Source organism: Python bivittatus, unplaced genomic scaffold (genome assembly GCF_059951505.1).
Source record: "Python bivittatus isolate LINGU-HERP-01145 unplaced genomic scaffold, Pbiv_v1 ctg000350_np1212, whole genome shotgun sequence".
NCBI lineage: Eukaryota > Metazoa > Chordata > Lepidosauria > Squamata > Pythonidae > Python > Python bivittatus.
Window position 1 is genome coordinate 20,076,244 of NW_028277074.1, and position 21,257 is coordinate 20,097,500.

The following is a 21,257-nucleotide window of genomic DNA, read 5'->3' on the forward strand; positions in this document are numbered from 1 at the left end:
AAGTAGTCTCAATCTCAATTCAGTAAAGTGAGCAAATCAGGTATTTATAGAAAGTATGTGACTTAGCCACACTGTTTAATTTGGGCAACTTGTTAACTATTTAATGTTGCAGAGAACTATAAATCCTAGCCACAAAATTATTCATTGGTCATGTGCAGTTTAAACTGCTTTCAGTTCCAATTTTCCTGTTAAGGTTGTATTGCAACTATAAAGAGAAAAGATTTGTACATAATAGCAGTTTATTTTCTATTAAAAATGATTTCAAGTATTAAAAAAAATCCCTTTGTTGTCAAATGAGTAATGAACTGGAACTCAACAATATACTACATAAAAGGTAGTCATGATAATATTTTGTATACAATTGTTGCTGGTAGCCTTCAAACTCTTAATTTATGGCATTAATTCCCTTGTTCTTTGGATACAATTTTGTGGCTAGGATTTATAGTTCTCTGCAGCATTAAATAGTTAACAAGTTGCCCAAATTAAACAGTGTGGCTAAGTCACATACTTTCTATAAATATCTGATTTGCTCACTTTACTGAATTGAGATTGAGATTACTTTATGGGCTGGAAGTCTGCCCAATTTAAAATTTAAAGGATCATCCAATTGTGTCCAATAACTATATATCAGTGGTTGTGTGTCAAGCTCTGGAAAGAAGTGTTGAATGGCATATGTCAATATCTTTGCTTCATGGTAGAAGGATGTTTTGAGTGGAATACACAGGCCTCCATTCTAGACTCTGTGCTATTCTATATATTTACAAGTGACGTGGATGTGATGTTAAAAAATATAATTATACAATTTGCAGACAGCGCAAAGATGAAAGGGGTTAGCAAATATCAAGATTTAGGAGGATTTTGACAAATTGAAACACCAGGCAAAATCCAACAAGATGAATTTCCACAGGAAGAAATGCAAAGTAATATATTTGGAAAGGAAAAACAGTAGGGGCCATAATAGGCAACATGTCGTATTTCTTCCCTGTTCCACGTTGGTTATACTACACCTAGAATATTACTACATATTTTAAGAACACTGGCAAACTCGAACATGACCAGAGGAGGGCAACCAAAATAATAAAGGGATGGAAAGAAAAACTTAAGTGGCATAGTTGTAGATATTGGATATATTTAGCCTGGGGAAGAGAAGTCTGCAGGAAATAACAGTTATCTTTAGGTGTCTGAAGAGCTCACATGTAGAAAATGGAATGCAGAATAGTTCATCAATACAGGACAAGAAACAATGAATTTAAAGTAAAATCTAAACTAAATCAATTTTGGTTGGACATTGGGATAAAAATTCTAATGATAAGAGGAATTCAGCAATGGAAAAGACAGCCTTCCATTGGACTCTCCTTTACTGGAGGTATTTAAAGAGGCTAGATGACCTTCTTTTGAGGATGCCATAGCAGTGAACTCATGCACTAGGCAGGAGGTTGGACTGGTCTTCAAGGTCCTTGCAATCATTACATTTTGTATGAAAAAAATAAAAGTACATATTGAAATAAAGTATATATAATGGAAGCTCAAGCATAACAAATTATTAAACCTTGACCGGATTGTTAAACCTTGACTGAACTTTCCATAAAAATAAATATCCAGTTCCTATGCAAAAAGGAACAGTCTTCCAACCAGTGTTTTAAAGTAGAGTCTTTCCACCTTAGTAAAGCAATCTTCTTAACTGCATCCCATGCATGAAAAATCTAAAGTTCTTCATACTTCTGTAGGTTCCAACTTTTTGGAATGTAAGTTAACATCACATTCACATCTTTAACCCTTTTTTCCCCCAACACCCTGTTAAAAACCACATTAATATTAATCTAAAATGATGCTAGTGTAGAACAGGCTCCAAACCTAGGTGTCAGTCCCCTCTGAATTATTACATACAAAGACTGGTACCCAACTCTTATTAGATATCCTATGGGGTGTCCCATAATAATGGAAACCAACCTTTATTGTTTTGAATATTTATCACATTTTGAGATATAGGATACCAAATTAATATTCTTTAAAATGCTAATCTATTAATTAGTCCAGCTAATTGTTACAAACTACCTGCATAATTCCTATAAATATTTTAGTATAAATTTTCAGTTATAGATAAAAATTAACTCTAGATTTGGGGACTTCTGAAACTTTTTCCAATGATAATTGGAATTTCAGATGGTGCTAATACATTAGTCCCAAACTGTAAAAAAAGATGCTCTAATTGAACACATTGCCATTCAGTAGTTTTGGGCAATCAAAATTCTTTTAGCAACACATAAAATAATAAAAACTGATTAACAGCAAACTGATCCAAAATATTGATGCCATTTTTGTAAATTGGGCTTATCCCAATTAATGGGATGACCTGAAACTTTTCCAAAGTACTGTATTATAGCCTTAAATTTGGGTAAAGAACACTGGTAATTATTAGTAAGGCAAAGAATGTTATTGGTATACTGTATAGCAATAATTTATGTTCTATTCTGTACAGTACACCTTAATACTCACAATTCATTATGTTGCCTAATAAAGCAGACCAATGGATTAAATCAAATCAATTTGTTGGCCTGCTTCATTAAAATAAAATTAAATAAAAGAGGAGAAGGTGCATATTCTTTGCAAGTTCTGCATAGCATCCTAATGGGTGAAAGAATAATTCAGTTTGTGATAACCCTAGCCATGGGGATAGAATATCCCATAATGCAATCAACAAAATGAAAAGGAAAACCAAATTTAGCCAGAATATTTCCAGAAAATTGATCTATACCATGTCATAGGCTTTTTCCATATCTAGTGAAATAGCCACCTCCAAATCTAGTTTATGTGTGAAATATATCCAAATAATCTGATATTATTCAATGCCTGGTGCCCTTTTATAGACCAGTTTGTGTTGCATGAACTATTGAAGGTAACGTAGTATTTGAGTCAAAATGACTGTAAAAATTTTAACTTACACATTCAACAGAGAAATCAGGTGATGCACTCTGTAGGAAGTTTACCTGCCTTCAAAATTACAGGCGTAAACATAGTGTGAAAGGTTTGTGGGAGAAAGCCCTCTGCTAAGTAGTTCAATCTTTTTTATTAAACATTCCATCAGTTTCTCTCTATTGATTTGAAAGTTTAAAATAATTTAAAATAAATATTGTTTAAATTGCAGTTTTCAAATTACTTTTAAAAGTCTGCTTAATATATATGTTTTAGAATAAATAGTTTGAAATTGGAACCTTATGTGTTATTACTTAATACTGAATGATGTAGAATAACAGATAATAATCTTGATTGATCCACTAAATTTCTGTAGATCACAATTTGAGAGAGAATCTCTGTTCTAGAATTAGTAGATATGGACACACATACACACAAAAAGTTAAGAATCACAGTCTTTTGTTCTTTGTGGTAGTCTTGTCTTCAAAAATGTAAGTGTCTTGTAGGATAGCTTAAAACATGTGGATATTAGAAGGCTGGCATTGTAGCAACAAACTTGGAAATAAGAAACTTGAAATAATTAATTGGCTTGAAAGACACTTTCAGTTAACAAATCAAAACTAAATATAAGATAATGATGGTGGGCTGGATTCGGAGGTGAACAACCTAGGGCCTATCAGATGTTGTTCACAACTGCCAATCAGCATGGTTAATTGTAACTAACCGGTGGATGTAATTCACTAACAGTTATAGGGTGACAGTTTTTCTAACCCAGAATTATGGGGGAGTGGGGGGAAGAAGTTGCAGATTAATACTTGGAGAGACATTGCATTTTTATATAAAGGGTTTGAGTCTAGGTTTGTTATTTTTTTTCTTCTGGTATCGGGAATAAAAGTATCTTTTCAGGCTGTCTTCTTGAATCTCTGGCTGCAAGTCTTCTAGTACAAATATCAGTCTGAGTGAAACTTTGTAGAGTATACCCAATTTCCAAGCCATGTCTTATATCCAGAATTGTATGAGTATAGCTAATTTGAAAAGCCCAAATGTTCCTAATTAGCTATACAGCAGCAATGCTTTAAAAAGCTGATGTGGCTCGGAACTAACTTCCTTTGTGAAGAACTAGGAGAACTAAAATTCCTTTGGTTCAGTCTTCTAGTAACAGAGTCACTTTTTTGTGAGATGGGTGGTATCTAAATTTGAAATATAAATAAATAAATAAACAGCTGTATGAAAAAAGACTGTAGAGGTTCTTAATATTAAAAAGGTATTATCAATATAGATATATACCATAATCTTCAGGCAATGTTATCCATTGTGCAATTGAACTACAGTTGCCATAGTTAGAATTAAGTAGGTAGATTATAGTTTTTGGTCAACAGCTGCATTTGTTCCAAAATAACAACAATCCACATTAGAAAAAAAAATGTGGTAAATTATATGAAAATCATACATGTAGTTTATAAGGATTTCTGAAGAATCATATTAAAGAACAAGAGAATCTGCAGTAATTCTGATTTTGTTGACTGTTTTCTTGACAGGTAGAACTCACTGGTAATAGCATTTATGAATATATACATCCATCAGATCATGATGAAATGACAGCCATTTTAACAGCTCACCAACCGCTTCATCCCCATCTTCTACAAGGTATTCCATGAAATATTATCATGTTTAAATAAAAAAAGTTGGTAAAATATAAGGCTGAGCTTTGTGTTCTAACTTTTCTTATGCTAGAATATTGGTAAATAGCATATAATATACAGTATATCTATACTGATACAGCATCTTTCTTCTTGTGCCAAAATTTGACAATATTTGCCTAAAACTGATACTGTATGTTGTATATATGGCTCTCCAAATTAATTTAAATACTTAAGAGCAATTCTAGGATTATAAGGTACAGGTATCCAATAATAAAGGCTCTGTTCTGTAGAACAATTATTTACAGGATATGGAACTGCAAGAAGGGCCACAGACAAAAATGTATGAAAACACATGAAAGACGAAAGACAGCAAGAAAGACTGATTTGATTCAATCACCCCAGGGATGATTCTGTGTTCATTGAAGGCTAAATATAATTTCACAGAAGTGTCTAGAGAATCTTGTTTAATAATCATGTGCAATCTGACTGAATAAACACAATTCATTACAAAAAATAGCCAATGCCTCTTTTTTTATATACCATGACATATAACAGAGCAGACCATTTACATATGCAGGGGACATTTTATTTTAGAATTGTTTTTGAAGTCAGACATGTTATCTCTGAATCTCCAAAAAAAGGAAAGAGATAATTGAGGAGACACACTTGATAAAAATAAATAATTCATTTAAAAAAATTATACTGATGACAGATCTGTGAGTGTTTTATCTCTATATGTTGCTATGTCACTTTTATTAATTGGGATCTTGTGTCAGACTGGATATGTAAATAAATATCTGACTTTGGATGAATATTTAAATTCCTTTCCTGGATTATATAGTCTTCAGATAAAACACAAACATTCTATCTGATATGTGAATTTGAATCAAGCTCACAAAAGAGGCGTGGATATAAAAATATCCAACATTATTCTGGTTTTATAGCTGAGTATAGCAGGAAGTTTGAATAAAAAGACTGGAACCCTCCTAACCTATAACTGGGACTTACGGCCAATGTATCGACATATCAAGAGGGAAGGAAAGGCAAAAATGTTACAGACCCCTATGGCTGCACCCTGCAGAAACTGTCCTTTGAATCAATAGCATGATATAGATCTGGGGGATACTATTATTTTAAATATATATACTTTATGTATAATAAATTTTATTTTATTTTTATACCCTGTTCCCTAAGAGTGTGCAATGTTTGATTAAAGTACCTTTTGAAATTCAAAACAAATAATAGCAATTGAAAAGTTTAAAACATTTAAATCTTTAAAATCCCAGCACATAATATACCCACAGGCACTTCTCTACTACAAGGTTAAAAGGCCCTCCAAGAGGAATTAGCTGTCCTCTGAAATTAGATGGCTGTTACTGGAGATTATAGCATTATTTTGCCATGACCATTTTTCTGATGCTATTTGTATTTCCTCTTTCATGTCTTATGAGACCATTTTATTTTGGAATAATTTATCATTTCTTTTTTAATCATATAATTATGGATTGCTCCTTATTCATTTTGAATAGGCAACATGGGGGAGGAATGAGAACACAGCTTTTTACATGGGTGCAGGGGTCTCCCCAGCGTATGGTAAAAAGTCAGAATGGCAGGCACAATACACTTTGCCTGTTTTTTATGGGTGGATGACCCTGCATGGATATATATTCAAACTTTTCCCCATTCATATATTCAGCAAGCCTCAACTGTCCTGGAGGAGTTGCATTACTTTTTAACATACAGAAAACAAATAGTCTGAACTAATTTCTCTGCCTTAGCGCTCAGATTGTGTACATAGGGCCTTACTTAGAGAAGAAATCCTGTGAATCAGGCACTCATGGTGAAACAGCCCATTTTTGTATACTATAAAATAAAGAAGGGGAGGGAGGGGCTTGGGATATTCTTCTATTGTACTGTTGCAGAGTTACCCCATTTAAATGTATAGACTACAGTAGACTTGATCTGACTTTAAGTTGAGCTTCTGAAATGCATCTCTCCTCCATATTTATTTGATAATTAGATCAGCAGGCTCTGGCATCATATCCCAAGATAAAGGTGAGGTGAAGCTGAAATCTTATATGCAGTTAGTTGGGAGTAAGCACCAACTGAAAGCACTGGAACTATTTTTAAGTAAATATCCATAGGATTGTGCTGTAAATTATCCAGAGAACTAAGGATAATTAGTTATTATTGGACATAGAATGTCCAATATCTCTCTATATCTGTACCAAGGAGATTTAATTTGGAAGCCTATTTCCTCAAATATTTAATTCTCTCTTTCTCTTGCACATACATACATACACACACACACACACTACTGAAAATCATAATTTTAAGGGATTTTTAAAATTATGAGGCCAATAATTAATTAAGTTTAATGGCATTTAATTTTGTGGAAATGCTGGAATTTAAAATATGTTAAACTATCTTTAAAATAAAACAAAGATATTTTATTATGAATTTCACATTCATTTTTGTTCAGTAATTAAAAAACTTTTAGACTGCTTTCTATCTTCCAAAAACCAGGGTAGTATACAACAAGCATGAGCAAAATCATCAATATATTCATACTGAATAAAAGTAATAATACTATCTTGTCTTATGTACTTAAGAATGGTAAGAAAATATTTTCAGATATATGGAAAGTGGCCAAAGGAGAAACTTAATCTATACGTTTATGTTTTAACTCTTTATATTTTGTTTGCAGAATATGAAATAGAGAGATCTTTCTTCCTGCGAATGAAGTGTGTCTTGGCCAAGAGAAATGCAGGATTAACAAGTAGTGGGTACAAGGTAAAACACTCTTCTATGCCGTCTTCAAAGCAATATTTAATTTCATACGCTCATCTAGCTGGTGAGGCTGAGCTAAAATAGTTTGGGGAAGTGCTATAGTGAAACAAAATCTGTTGTGAAACTCCCCCATTCTGATTATAGTCAGGAGATTAAGAAACAAGATAAAAATATTTCTGCAATCAGAAATTCTGATTGAAGACATCCTCTGTGTACTCTTTCTTGGTGACATATCTGTTTCAGCCTCCTCTGTTTCTTTTTTTCCTCTCCTTCTTTTGTTTTCAGATCCTCACATTGGCTTTTTCCTTTGTTCAATCTGTTTCTAACTGGAATTGTTCATTTTTGGTACCTCCTTTGTTAATAATTATATGTTATTAATACTCCCTTTTTAAGAGCTCCCATTTACACTTCTGTTCCAATTGGCTTCTCCTGCCATAGACTCCTACTTATCATTACCTTGAATTTATTAAAATTCACTTAGTCTGAGATAAGTGTTCAATTATACTCAGTTCTAGTTTCCGTTAGAACCAAGAATTCCAGCATGACATGGCTATTTTTCTCCAGTATTATGGCTATTTCCTCTACTAAGGGCCTATCCACACTTAAGATGCTCCTGTTCTGTGTTCATGCTGGCTTGACACTAAATTAGCTTAAGAAAATCCTGTCCAGATTTTGACAGAAGCTTGCAAGTTATCTGGGCCAAACTGTGTGTTACCTTGTCTTCCCATTGCCAATTGCTTTTCTTTCAGTCAGTGGGTTTTTCTGGATAGATAGATATAGATATACGTACACACACATATACTTTAGTTTATTTTTTATTGATTAGTCCAATGACCATATAAAATAAAATAAAATAAAATAAAATAAAATAAAATAAAATAAAATAAAAAAAATATTCAATGAAATAATCAGGCAACATCATTCCCTTGGCAGGTGACCGCAATCTGATCTACATAGGAAGCTCTCAGTTGAATGGCTTTAGCTATAAGCTTGGCAGACTTTCTTACCATGCACATACACACACATGTGCACACACACACACACACACATATTTATACAAATGTATAGATACATAAAGTTAAAGCATCAAAATACTGATATAGGAAGGCACAACAACCAGCTTCAACATGAACATTTTTTGCTAGATTTTTCCCAGCTTTTGCTGCAGCTGCTATTATAGGAAGTCTTTCTCATAAGCACAGTTACTTCTCTGCAAAATATTCCAGGTTCAAAACATGGCAAAAACATTTAAATTATTGCTTTATTTTCCTAAACTACCCACTTTTTGCTAGACTTCCTTCCTTCCTTCTTCTGACTGGAAACAGAGCAGAAATATAAGTATCCCTCAAAGAAAGAAAAAGAATAATTAAAAAAAAATCCCAAACATTTCTGCTAGGCTTCAAAACAGTTACATTCTTCATCTCAGGGAAGTATTATGCACATGATGCTTGTGAGAAAGACCTGCTGTAGCATCAGACCATCATTCAGGAAAAGCTGGGAAAGTGGGGTCATTCCTGCCTTTGCAAAGTAGCCAAATTGCAGGGGTTGGCCTGGAAGAAAGTGTTCACAGCAGGCAAACCAGGCACCATTGCCTGAACCAACACTACTTGGAAAGTGGAAAGAGGAAAACCTGCCTGGTGGTGGCATTCAGGGGAGGTGATGCGGAAGTACAGGGCAATGAGGTCTGTTCCTGCCCTCCAGAAATGGTTGCTGGCCCTATCATTCACGGGGCAACCTGACGGTGAGGATATGCCCCAAATCTTTTTAACTGATGATGATCAAGTCAAGGATAATTGATCCCTTTGTGCCTTCCTCCACCCACTTCTATGCAATAGTTTTTACAGGACAATTCAGGAACATCAGGATAAAGTCCTGCAACACTATCATTTCATACCTCTTTGCTCTTTGAAAGAATTACATTTGTTTCTGGAAAACATTATTTGCATTTTCTCCTTCATTGGGCGGGTAATAGTAGACATCAACAACATTACTATTAATCCTTCTTCCATTTATTTAATCCAGATGCTCTCTATAGTATCACCAAGTTCATTTCCTTGGATTCCTAAGCAGGTGTTAATATTTTTGACATATGGCACAATTGTATTACTTATGTCCTTTTGAAGAAATTAGTTTCTCTAGTTCAGTCATGGGAATCATCTCACCTTATCTCTGTTACATCTGTTGAATAATATGTGTCTTCCTGTAATAAGAGTTGAAGCACATCTTTCTTATTTCCTGTACTCTGAGTCTTAGTGTATAAATAATGAAGGCCATGAACTTTCTTTCTGATTTGTAATGATTTCATAAGCCTATCACAGCAAAACTTCTTCACTATTGCACAATTCTTCATTTGAGGTCCTTAATGCATATGTTTTCACAATATACATTTTGAAACTTCTTGATAGTGTTACTTTTTATATAAAAGCTTCATTAAGTTTGCATGTACCTCTCCATTTTATATTAGAACATGTACTAAGTAATGCAATATTCAGAAATGCTAATCATCTATTCTTTATTAGCAATAAAATAAATATTTATTTGAAAAGCCAACATGAACTAACTAAATATAACTATATCCAGTTAGTATCTTTTCAGTTCACTGTTAAATTAATATCAATTTATATGTCAATTAATGTCAATTTATTTGTTAATTATAAATTAATTTTACATTAATGTTAAATTAATGTCATACAATACATTTATTTACCATTGCTTAAAAATAAACAGTCACTTGCTGCAGTCATTTTAACAACTGGCAGCAAAAGTCAGTGCAATAAAGAGAAAAATCCTAGTTTTTGAAATGGTGTTTTCAAGAGGCTATTTCTACTTACTTTACAAATGTTATCTTTGTCCGTACTAGGTGATCCATTGCAGTGGGTATTTGAAGATTCGGCAGTACATGTTGGATATATCTTTGTATGACACCTGTTACCAAATTGTGGGGCTGGTTGCTGTAGGTCAATCATTACCTCCTAGTGCAATCACCGAGATCAAACTTCATAGTAATATGTTTATGTTCAGAGCAAGCCTGGACTTAAAACTCATCTTTCTGGATTCCAGGTAAATAGAAATTTGTTGGAAAAATGACTATTCTACTTCTTTATCATCTTATGGTAACTTTCAAAAGATAGTTTAAAAATATAAAGGTAAAAAAATGTAAAGAAATAGTACAGTGTATACAAAACTGAAGAAGTAATGTTCTCTTTGGATTGATCAAACATTTACATGTTAAATCAAATCTTGAAGATTTAAGAAACATTTAATAATTCTTTATTGAGGGGGAAATAAGCTACCTATTTAATACCTGTGATTGCTTTTCTAGCAGCTAGATAAGCAAAACTGAATGCTTCATTTACATTCAGTTTGATTTCGCCTTTACAGGGTTAACAGCACAATTAACAGTATATCTGCCCTAAAAGTAAGTCTATTTGAGTTCACAATACATTGTTCTGTATTGCTCCCACATTTACATAATTTAAAAATAGTGAGGTAGAGTTCACGTGATCACAACATGGAAGGGGTGGGTAGGGTATACCTTCAGATTTTGAGGGAACCAGTTGCTAAAGGTTAGAACAATTAAAAAGCTAAAATGAATTTGCCACAAATATTTACCAAAATTTCCTGCAAATTATCAAATATGTACTGTAAGCAGGAAATTGAAATGCTAGTAATATTTCCTGTTAGTTGATTTTGGCATTTTTGAAAATATTTCATATTACATACAGAGCTCTTCCTCCCATCCCACTACTTATGGCAACTATTTTTTTATATTTCATGTCTTTATGATGTTGTCTTCATTTCATCCTCAGCTCACTTTAAAATCATCTTTAGCTGCTCTAGTTTTAAAGTAGTATTTTGTCTTCTCCCAAAACAATTTTATAATGAACACAATCTAGCATAATTCATTTATGATCCAGTTGATGATGCAGTCAGGGATTATGATCTGTCCAGCTTCTGTTGGATACTTTAGGCTGCCCTTGACTCCAGTCACTAGGCATTGCTCTCCATGACCATTTTGATGTGGGTTGCAAGACAGCACAGATTCCTGGCTTTGACAGAGGCATCTACCCACATAATGCCCAATTAATGCCTTCCAAAGAGCATGCTGCTCTTACATGGGCTCCTGTCCTATACAAGACTTAGGCTAAGCCAGGAGAGTTTGGACAGAGGAATGATGAGACAGTTGTTCAAAAGAGGGTCCATAGATCAATCATCAGAGAGTTCTATGAAAGCCAGTCCAAACATCAAGCTGAAGTTCCCATCACAGAGCAAGGAACAGGAGATATCTGCAGCAGGGCAACACAGTACAGATCTGGGGATAGGAAAGTTGTTCCAAAAAGGGGAGGGATCTGGAGCATGCTCTTAAATAGCCAGAGTTCCTGGCTGGGCTTCATTAGAAAAGTTAAGGTCATTCTTCTTAAGGAGCCATGCTGACCTTTGCTGCTTGGCCCCCTTTAGCTGGCATGTGATTTAGGCCTTGACATTCTTCCAAGGTCTGGCTTTGACTTGTTACTATTGGAGCCAGTGGCCAACTGCACTGAATCAGACCCTTTACTTCTACATGACTGACAGCCTATTGCCTCTTGAATTGCAGGCAAAGAGTCCTCTAGGTTCTCTTCTTCAGCTTCTGAATCGGTGGAGGAATCCATAACAGCTCCTTATAGTGTATATACTAATTTAGCACTTTTAAAAAGCTACTAGATTTGGGTATTCAGAAGGTTGATTTAAACTAGGAAAAAGATACAAGTTCTGCCAGCTATGTGTTGTTGGTTCTGTCACCAATGAATGCATTACAGGCTCGCAGCTGCTTTGGCCAACAGAGTTTTGTGCTGCTATACTTTTTACTGTCTTTATTCGGGTTTTATTAGACAGAGCTCATTCCTGATTGATCATTCCCTCTCACTTCATCCCATGCCCCTACCCTATGCCTGTAATTTATCAGCCAGGTTAATTTTGTACATGGGTTTAGCACTGTTTCAAAAGAACACTAAGCGTGTATTCAGAAATAGCCCAACTGACAGATCACAGGTTAGAGTACTTCTGCATCTGTGACCTGTTAGTCAAGCAACTTGATAGAAGGCTAAATACATCATTCTAACTCCCCATATACTCTCATCTAATCCCATCCCACCACAGATTAAGGAGAGTGATTGATGGTTATTTTGGTAGGAGGGAAAATAAGCTATCAGTGACTACTAGTCTTGGTAGCTGTAAGCAAGTATCAGATCTTAAAATAGGCAATAAGAGTGGAAGAGAATTGTCTCATTGCTGTCTGTGCGCATGAGATTACCAGATGCACTTGGCTGGCTACTGTCTGACAGAAATGCTGGACTAAGCGGGCTTTGACCTGATCCAATAGGGCTTTTGTTCCATTCTTACAGTGACTTTGGCATAATCATAATTAATAAATTATCTAAATAAATGTTTCAGCCAATCGTATGTCCTACTAACATGGATTCATAAGCACATGCTATCACATTTAATATCCTTTTCATATTAAATTTTCCAGTTTTTTCCAGAAAAAAACTGAAACAAATTACTTTTCTTTTCAAGGCTTAAAAAAGGGGAGAAATTGAACGATTAAAAAATGGATTATAAAATATATTCTTTTTAAATTATACATACGATAGTTAATATATTTTAAAAACTGATGAGTATTTTTTAAATACTATCACCAAACTAAAACAAATGTGAAGTAGAAAAAATTGTCTTAAGAAAGGCAAAACTTTAATAAAAATAGAAACTGCAGATTAATAGTAGTTCAGATTCAGAAAATGAGACTGATTATACAACACCTCATGTGGCAAAATGTGTATTATAAAATCTATTTATTTATTTATTTATTTATTGGTCACATTTATGTAGCTACCCAACTCACATATGTGACTCTTTTGCTTCCAAACTCTCAGATTTTATGACTTCAACTTTTTGCCTGTTTCTTCTAAGCAGGCAAAAGAATGCTACACTTTAGTAGCTTATAGCTTCATTTGCCATAAAATAAATAAATATTTTCAAATAAATTCAATCGATAAATTATATTTATTGAATAATAATTTTTAATTTTATATACCAAAGATATTGTTAATTTCATCTGTGTTAGGGATCTTGTTCTGGAAATGTATCCTTTGATTTTTCTAGCTGCAACTCATCTTCACTCCTGTCAACCATTATTAACCTACAGAATTTCTGTCCATCATCCTACTGCATAAATCAGCTGCTAATGGCTTTGCTATGAAATTATTCACCTAGTATAGGAGACTCAGCTGTTACTAGATATAGTAAATCTAGTGTGCCAATTGCACCTTTCCTCGACTGGGAGGTCCTTCAAGCAATCACTCACGCCTTGGTCACCTCACAAATGGATTACTGTAACACGCCTTACATGGGACAGCCCTGGAAGACCATTTGGAAGCAATAGCTGGTTCAGAATGCAGCAGTGTGGGCACTGATGGGCATGCCTTGTGCCTCCACTGCTCTGCAAGCTGCACTGGTTACCAGTTGGCTTCTGGGTGCAATTCAAGGTGCTGGTTGTCTCTCCCAAAGCCTTTCATGGCATAGGGTCTGGACATCTGAGGGATCACCTGACTTCACTTGTTTCTGTCTGCCTGGTGAGATTGGGAAGAATGAGTGTGCTTCAGATCCATCGCTTAAGCAGTGTCATCTAGGGCAGCCAAGAAAGGGTGGCTCCTCTGTCACAATGCCTGCACTCTGGAATGATATCCCTCTAGAGATCCAGATGGCTCCCACCCTAATGACATTCAGGAAGTTATTAAAAACCTGGCAATTGTCTCAGGGTTTGTGGCAGAATGATAGCTGAGCTACTGTTGGATGGTTTTTGTTTCTTTGTTTAGATTTTCATCTTTGGGCCGTTCATAATTTCTTTTCTTTTGTTGTACTGTTCTTACTTTTTTAATTGTAAGAATCATTGGGAGTCTGGATCCCCTAAATTGTATATATGAATGAATGAATGAATGAATGAATGAATGAATGAATGAATGAATAAATAAATAAATAAATAAATTGCTTGATGCATTTAAATACACCTTCTTGAAGTCTATGAGATTTTATCTCCATAGTTTCCAAGAGCAGGACAAGAATTAACAGGTGGAAGCTTTACAGAGAGAGAGCGAAACCTGAAATACAGAGTAATTTCCTCATTGTGAGAGCTGTTAAGCAGTGGAGCAGTCTGCCTCTTGGAAACATGGGTGCTCCATCACTGGAGGTTTTCAAGCAAAGATCAGACTATAATTTGTTTGGATTTACCTGGGATTACAAAAATTGGGTGGCCATATCCATCTTATAAATAAATAAAGGTATAAGGATTCCTGCCCTGGACAGAAAGTTGGACTAGAAGACCCCTAAGATCCTTTCCAACCCTATGATTCTATGTGAGTCTCCTGGATGAGGTTCTAAAGTACCAAGTGGAAAATAATGTATTCAAAAACTTTACAGGATGCTGAATAAACTTTCTACTACAGATAGTCCTCATTTACCAACTGCCTTGTTCAGAGGCTGTTCAAAGTTACGACAGTGCTTAAAAAGTAGGTTTAGAACTGGTCCTTGAACTTGTGGCCGTCACAGCGTACCCAAGGTCATGTGATTGCAATTCTGGTATTTCACAAGCAGCGTGCATTTATGATGGTTGCAGCGTCCCATGGTCACATGAGAACTTCACAGCCAACTTCCAACAAGCAAACTCAATGGGGAAGCCAGCAGGAAGTCACAAGTCATAATCCCATGATGTCACACTTAATGACCCGTGGTGATTTGCTTAATAACAGCAGCAGAACTGATGTTTCACTTAACTATTACATTGTTTAGCAATGGAGTTGCTGGTCCCAATTGCGGTCATATCTGTACTTGAATTTCTGGAATTTTGGAACAAATGATAACTTGTTTGTAGGAGTAATGCTTATTAGATATATTTTCTCTTTTAGGGTCACTGAATTAACTGGATATGAGCCACAAGATTTGATAGAGAAAACTCTTTACCACCATGTGCATGGATGTGATGTATTTCATTTACGATATGCTCACCATCTCTGTAAGTAATGGGAAATAAATACTTTAATAATGTATAGTGTTGACATAGATGGGTTTTCCATTGAATCTATATGTTATGAATATTTTCATACAAGCCATACAAAAAATTGACATGTAAAATACATTAATTGCTACCAATGCTGCCCTTGCCTTCTACCCCGCTCCGCTTGTATAATCTCAATTTTGTACATGAGATGTCATGTTTTGAACATCATCTCTAAAAACAAATGATGTGAAGTAACAATTCAGGAATTGACAGTGCAGTGACAGCAGCTCACAGAGTGACTTAATACCTAGATACTGCAAAGAAGTGGGGATGAAATGTGATTAGCAATAGCTTGCCTGTTATTAATGGCTACATAGAAACTGACTGGAAATATTTCACTGACCTTGACCTCAAAGATTCCTGCATTCTTACAATTCCATTTGCCAAATATTTGACACTGTTAGCATTATTGTTTCCTTATTATCTTAAAACAATCTGCTTTTGGTGAGAGAAGGTTTAGTAGAAATTACTAATAATTCTCAGGCAGCTCCATTTGGCATGGGTCACATGCCTGTTCAACTAAGTTATAGAGAAGACATAGGTGAAGTAGCCTGTCTGGCAAGAACAGTCCAGTCTCATGGTGTATCAGGAATCAGAGATAATTAAGAAAGGTGACTTGGTGGAATAAATAAATTAATAAATTCTGTAACCTTTTGTGTTAGAGGCAATGGCAGTGAAGAAACATCCATTCAACATTGTCCAACATAACTCTTTCATCATATTCTGGACTACAGAGGTAGACATCCTTATAAGACACAGCGCTGATAGGTTCTTCATCGTTCTACCTTTCTGATGGAAGGAAAAACCATCAAGCCCCTGTTCTTTTTCTTCTCACAATAAGGGATAGAAAGATATTTAGAAAAGGCTTTAATATATCTAAGAATAACATTAACCAAGTCTGACCAGTTAATTTAAAAGAGGTTTCAAAAACCTTGGTCAGCATAGAAAAGAACAATCTTTTCTAGAAAGAAATATCTGAGGTTTCTCATCTGATCAACTCATTTTAATGACAAACTTTGATGAAAACAAGATCACTCTCTTTTTGAGAAGGATGTGGATGTGGATTCCTGAATGATTGCTATAAATGAAATTATATTGTATCAACAGAAAAATTGGAAGAAGGTGAGAAGAAAATAAAATGTGCTAAACTTAAATTTTCTCCAGCTACAGATGTACTGCTTCAAGTTTTTTTTCTCCCCTCAATGTATTTTATGTAAAAAAATTCCAAACATGACACTTCTGTTTTTGTTATGTGGACATGCTTTGCTAGAAACAGTACTTTTGATCAACAATAGACTGCAGTGGAAGCATTGTGAGGATATATAATCCAAACTTTTCTTTGCTACAACTTCATATTTTAGAACAACAGTCTATGTGGAATGTTAATAGTAAGTTCTGTAAGTGTGGTAACCAAAATATTTGCTGATTTGAGACTCTATTTTATACATATAGAAAGTAAGACATATAAGAAGCAATCAAAGTAACCTAAAGTAAACATACGCCATGGGACTTATGAATAGAAATATGTGGGATTGTTATATTAATTATACAGTGGATTTTGTGTCAGAAGATTTGGACAAAGAAATATTTATATGTAAAAATTAAATAATTATGTTTCTTTTCTTGCTTGAGAAAGAACTGCTATGTATATTCTACTTGCTTCTCTCCTTTTCTTAAGAGAGAGAGAGAGAGAGAGAGAGAGAGAGAAAGAAAATAGTCTTGTCTGAAAGCTACAGTGCTGTAATTTTACAAAATCCAAGCAACTTTGGGCCAGATTTTGGACAGAAAGTTATGTATATATATAACTTCAAATTTTGCAAAGGACAGGCAGAACATAAATGTAATTAAATCCCTTTAATATTATGTTTTTATAGTGTTGGTGAAAGGACAAGTCACAACCAAGTATTATCGGTTGCTGTCAAAAAATGGTGGCTGGGTTTGGGTCCAGAGCTATGCCACGATTGTCCATAATAGCCGCTCATCAAGACCTCACTGCATAGTGAGTGTCAATTATGTTCTAACGTAAGTCCATGTTTCCTGCAATTATATGCTGACAAATTTATAACTGCAGCGCCTTTTTCATCTTGTTTTCATTTTGTAAAGGGTTGATAATGAAAAAATGCATTGTATTGGCATGCTTTATAACACTGTATCAAGTTCAGTAGGATTATTACCTTTTTCTAAGCAGAAACCAAAGGAGCAGAAAACAGGTGTCTTTGTTATGACTTAATTTTGAAATTAAGCTCCATTGTTGAGTTCTCAACCCACTACTTGAATCAAATTCATTCATTCATTCATTATTTTATTTGTATGGCTGCCCATCTCACCTAAGGGCGGCTTACAACAGTTAAAAACAACAATCCAATAAAAAAATTATCCACATATGATAATGCAATAGTTTCATTAATTAGCTAGGAATTGAGGCCCAGGAAATGCGGTCATGTAATAGTGAGCTCCAGCTTAACAGGATGGCATTACAGGATGGAGCCACAGCAGAGGGGCAGAGGAACAACCCCTCCCTTCTCTTATGGAAAAATATTGCCTGTGAGAACATGCATTAACTAGTCTGTTCTCAGGCTTCTGATGTCAACTAAAAGAACAGCCTCTCTGTTTGGGTAGCTCCTTTGCTACTCTGTTTGCATAGGTCTTTGCTGAAGAGCCATGGGTGATAGCAAGCCATCACAGTGGGTTTGTTATTTACAGCTTTTCTGCACGTAGCTTTGTAAGCAAGGCTGCAGGTAAGAAAATATTTATCAGTGTACTGCACATAGAGCTATAAAGTATCTATCTCTTATATTTCCGCAATACAACATTTAGAGAGAAGCTCTTTTAGGGAGACATTAGGAAGGAGGATGAAGTAGTATAACACTGGAAGACTTTTGCCTCATTCAAAGCTGCCCTCATAAGACTAATAATGCTCTCTGTTCAGGAGATACATGTAGAGAGAATTTAGCTTAATCTAGGGAATCATTATTTAATGTTGAAGGTTCCCAGCCTGCAGGAGGGGAGGGCAGGGGGGCTTAACAAAGCAATTGGGTGATTCAGGGTGGGTATTCAGGTGGTGACAGGCATGGGACATTATGACGGGAGCCAGAGGGCAGGCCGTTCCAGGGGAAGATGCCCCCGATGTATTATACCAGTCACGTGTTTCAGCCCTCTGGGCTCAAGTCCAGACCCTGGTCAGCAGGCCTACAGAGGCCTGGGCTTTCGGCTGCTGATAATGAATGCAAGGTTGGTCAATAATAAGGCCCCCATTATTCATGACCTTACTGGGGAAGAACAGACTGACCTGGCATGCATTACCGAGACCTGGCTGACACCAGAAGGGGATGTTGCCCTTTTGGAATTGTGTCCAGCTGGGTTTAGGATTTGGCACCAGCCGAGACCCCAGGGCACGGGTGTGTGTGTAGCAGTGGTCATTGGGAATCTCTGCTGGCCTTCAGGGGCTCTGCTTCACAAGTTTCTGGATGTGAGACCCTGTTCCTGAGATTGGGCACATGGGATCAGTTGGGAGTGTTGCTTCTGTACCAGCCTCCCTGCTGCGTAGCAACCTCCCTGCCTGAGCTGCTGGAGGCCATCTCGGGGTTGGCAGTAGAGTTCCCCAGGCTTATGGTCTTGGGTGACTTTACTCTGTCATCCCTGGGGCTGGCCTCAGAGGCAGCTTGGGAGTTCATGGCTACCATGGCAGCCATGGGCCTATCCCAGGTCATCTATGGCCCAACTTGGGACAGTGGTCACACTCCAGACATCGTTTTCTTGTTGGAGCAGTGGTAGCATGATCTGGTGGGGGATTTGATATTATCCCCTTTATCATGATCAGACCACTTCCTGGTGGCCTTGAGATTCTCCTATGCTGCCCCCCTTCGCAGGGAGGTGGGACCTATTCGAACGGTCTGGCTCTGGTGACTGATGGACCCGCACGGGTTCCAAAGGGAGTTGGGGGTTGTTCCTGAGGCCTTGCTGCACGGTCCAGTGGAGGCCCCGGCCGCAGCCTGGAATAAGGAGGTGGCTGGGGCCTTGGACAGGATTGCACCTCTGTGGCGTCTCTTGGCCCATTGCCCCCAGCACTCCCCGTGGTTTACAGAGAAGTTAAGGGAGCTGAAAAGGGCCAAGAGATGTCTTGAGTGCCGCTGGCAGAAAACTAAAGATAAGTCCGACCGAACATGGGTTAGAGCCACTATTAAGGCCTACCTCATGGCAGTAAGGGTGGCAAAACATAATTATTTCTCCACTCTTATTGCATCCCTGTCACCTGGCAGCTCTGTTCAGGGTCACTCGGTCCCTCCTGGGTAGGGAGGGCTTGGAGGACTATCTACAGGGCTGTGCAGAGGAATTTGCTGAACACCTGACAGATAAAATCACTCAGATCCATTCTCAGTTGGAGGCCAAGTGTGAGGTGGGTCCAGTGGAATTGCCCAGGGAACATTCTTACCCAGTTATCTGGGAACGGTTTGATCCTGTTGGCCCTGAGGAAGTGGACAGGGTCCTTGGGGCTGTTAGTGCGGCTATCTGTATTTTAGATCCCTGTCCCTCCTGATCGGTTAAAGCCACCAAGGAGGTGACTTTAGGGTGGGTACTGACAGTGGTCAATTCATCCTTGCAGGAAGGGGTGTTCCCGAAGCCTTTTAAGGAGGCTTTGGTCCGCCCTTTCCTTAAGAAACCATTGCTAGATTCCACCCTTCTGGACAATTTTTGTCCAGTTTCCCATCTTCCCTTTTTAGGAAAGGTGGTGGAAAAGGTGGTTGCACAGCAGCTTCAGAGGATTGTGGAGGAAACGGATTATCTGGATCCCTATCAGTCAGGTTTCAGGCCCGGGTATGGGACAGAAAAAGCATTGGTTGCACTTTTAGATGATCTCTGGTGAGAGCGGGATGGGAGTAGTACATCCATCCTTGCTCTTCTTGACCTCTCAGCGGCTTTTGATACCATCGACCATGGTATGCTTTTGGGTCGGCTGCAGGAGCTGGGGCTGGGTGGCACAGTTCTGTGCTGGTTAAGTTCCTTTCTCCAAGGTGGAACCCAATCAGTGTTGATAGGGAGTGAGAAGTCCAAACCACAACCCCTACATTGTGGGGTGCCTCAGAGCTTGGTGCTCTTGCTGCTCCTATTTAACATCTATATGAAACCATTGGGTAAGAACAGTATCCAACGGGATGAGGTATCATCAGTATGGTGATGATACTCAACTATATATCTCCATCACAGGTGACCTAAGTGATGCTAAATGTCCCAAGGGGCCCATATAACACCTCTGTTACATGAGCTGCATTGGTTGCTGGTTTGCTTCTGGGTCCAATTCAAGGTGTTGGTTATCACCTTTAAAGTCCTTCATGGCACAGGACCAGGTTATCTGAGGAGCTGTCTCACCACCTTTACATCAGCCTGCCCCACTTGGTCCAGCAAAAGGGGCATGTTGCGGACCCCACCATTCAAGGAATTTTGACTGGTGGGATCTAGGAAGAGGGCCTTTTCTGCCATGTCCCCCGGTCTGTGGAACAACTTAGCTCCCGAGGTACAGTGTACCCCCACCCTCATGGTCTTCAGGAAAAGCATGAAATCTTGGCTACGCCAGATGGCCTGGGTGCCGGATGGGGCTCTTAACAGTGGAAGTGGAGTGTGGGGTAATTGATTCTACCCCCCCCATCATCTTGAATATTTTTAGTTTTTTATGTAAAGGGTTTGTTTTATATAGCCTACTTTTTAATTAATGAATGTGGCTATTCCTTTTTTTAACTGTTTTGGGTTTTATTCTAATTATGAGCCACCCAGAGTCACCCTCTGGGGAAGATGGGCGGCATACAAATGTAATAAATAAATAACTC

General features: G+C 37.0%; 1 protein-coding gene across 1 annotated transcript in view; it reads left to right on the forward strand.

Moving 5' to 3' along the window:
* Positions 1-21,257, forward strand: part of SIM2 (SIM bHLH transcription factor 2) — a 49,348-nt gene that overhangs the window by 21,864 nt on the left and 6,227 nt on the right. Inside the window, exons 4-8 of the mRNA XM_007423336.2 lie at positions 4,452-4,560; positions 7,264-7,349; positions 10,207-10,406; positions 15,284-15,390; positions 17,310-17,457. Coding sequence (XP_007423398.1) covers positions 4,452-4,560; positions 7,264-7,349; positions 10,207-10,406; positions 15,284-15,390; positions 17,310-17,457 — 650 coding nt within the window. The remainder of the gene's footprint in view (positions 1-4,451; positions 4,561-7,263; positions 7,350-10,206; positions 10,407-15,283; positions 15,391-17,309; positions 17,458-21,257) is intronic.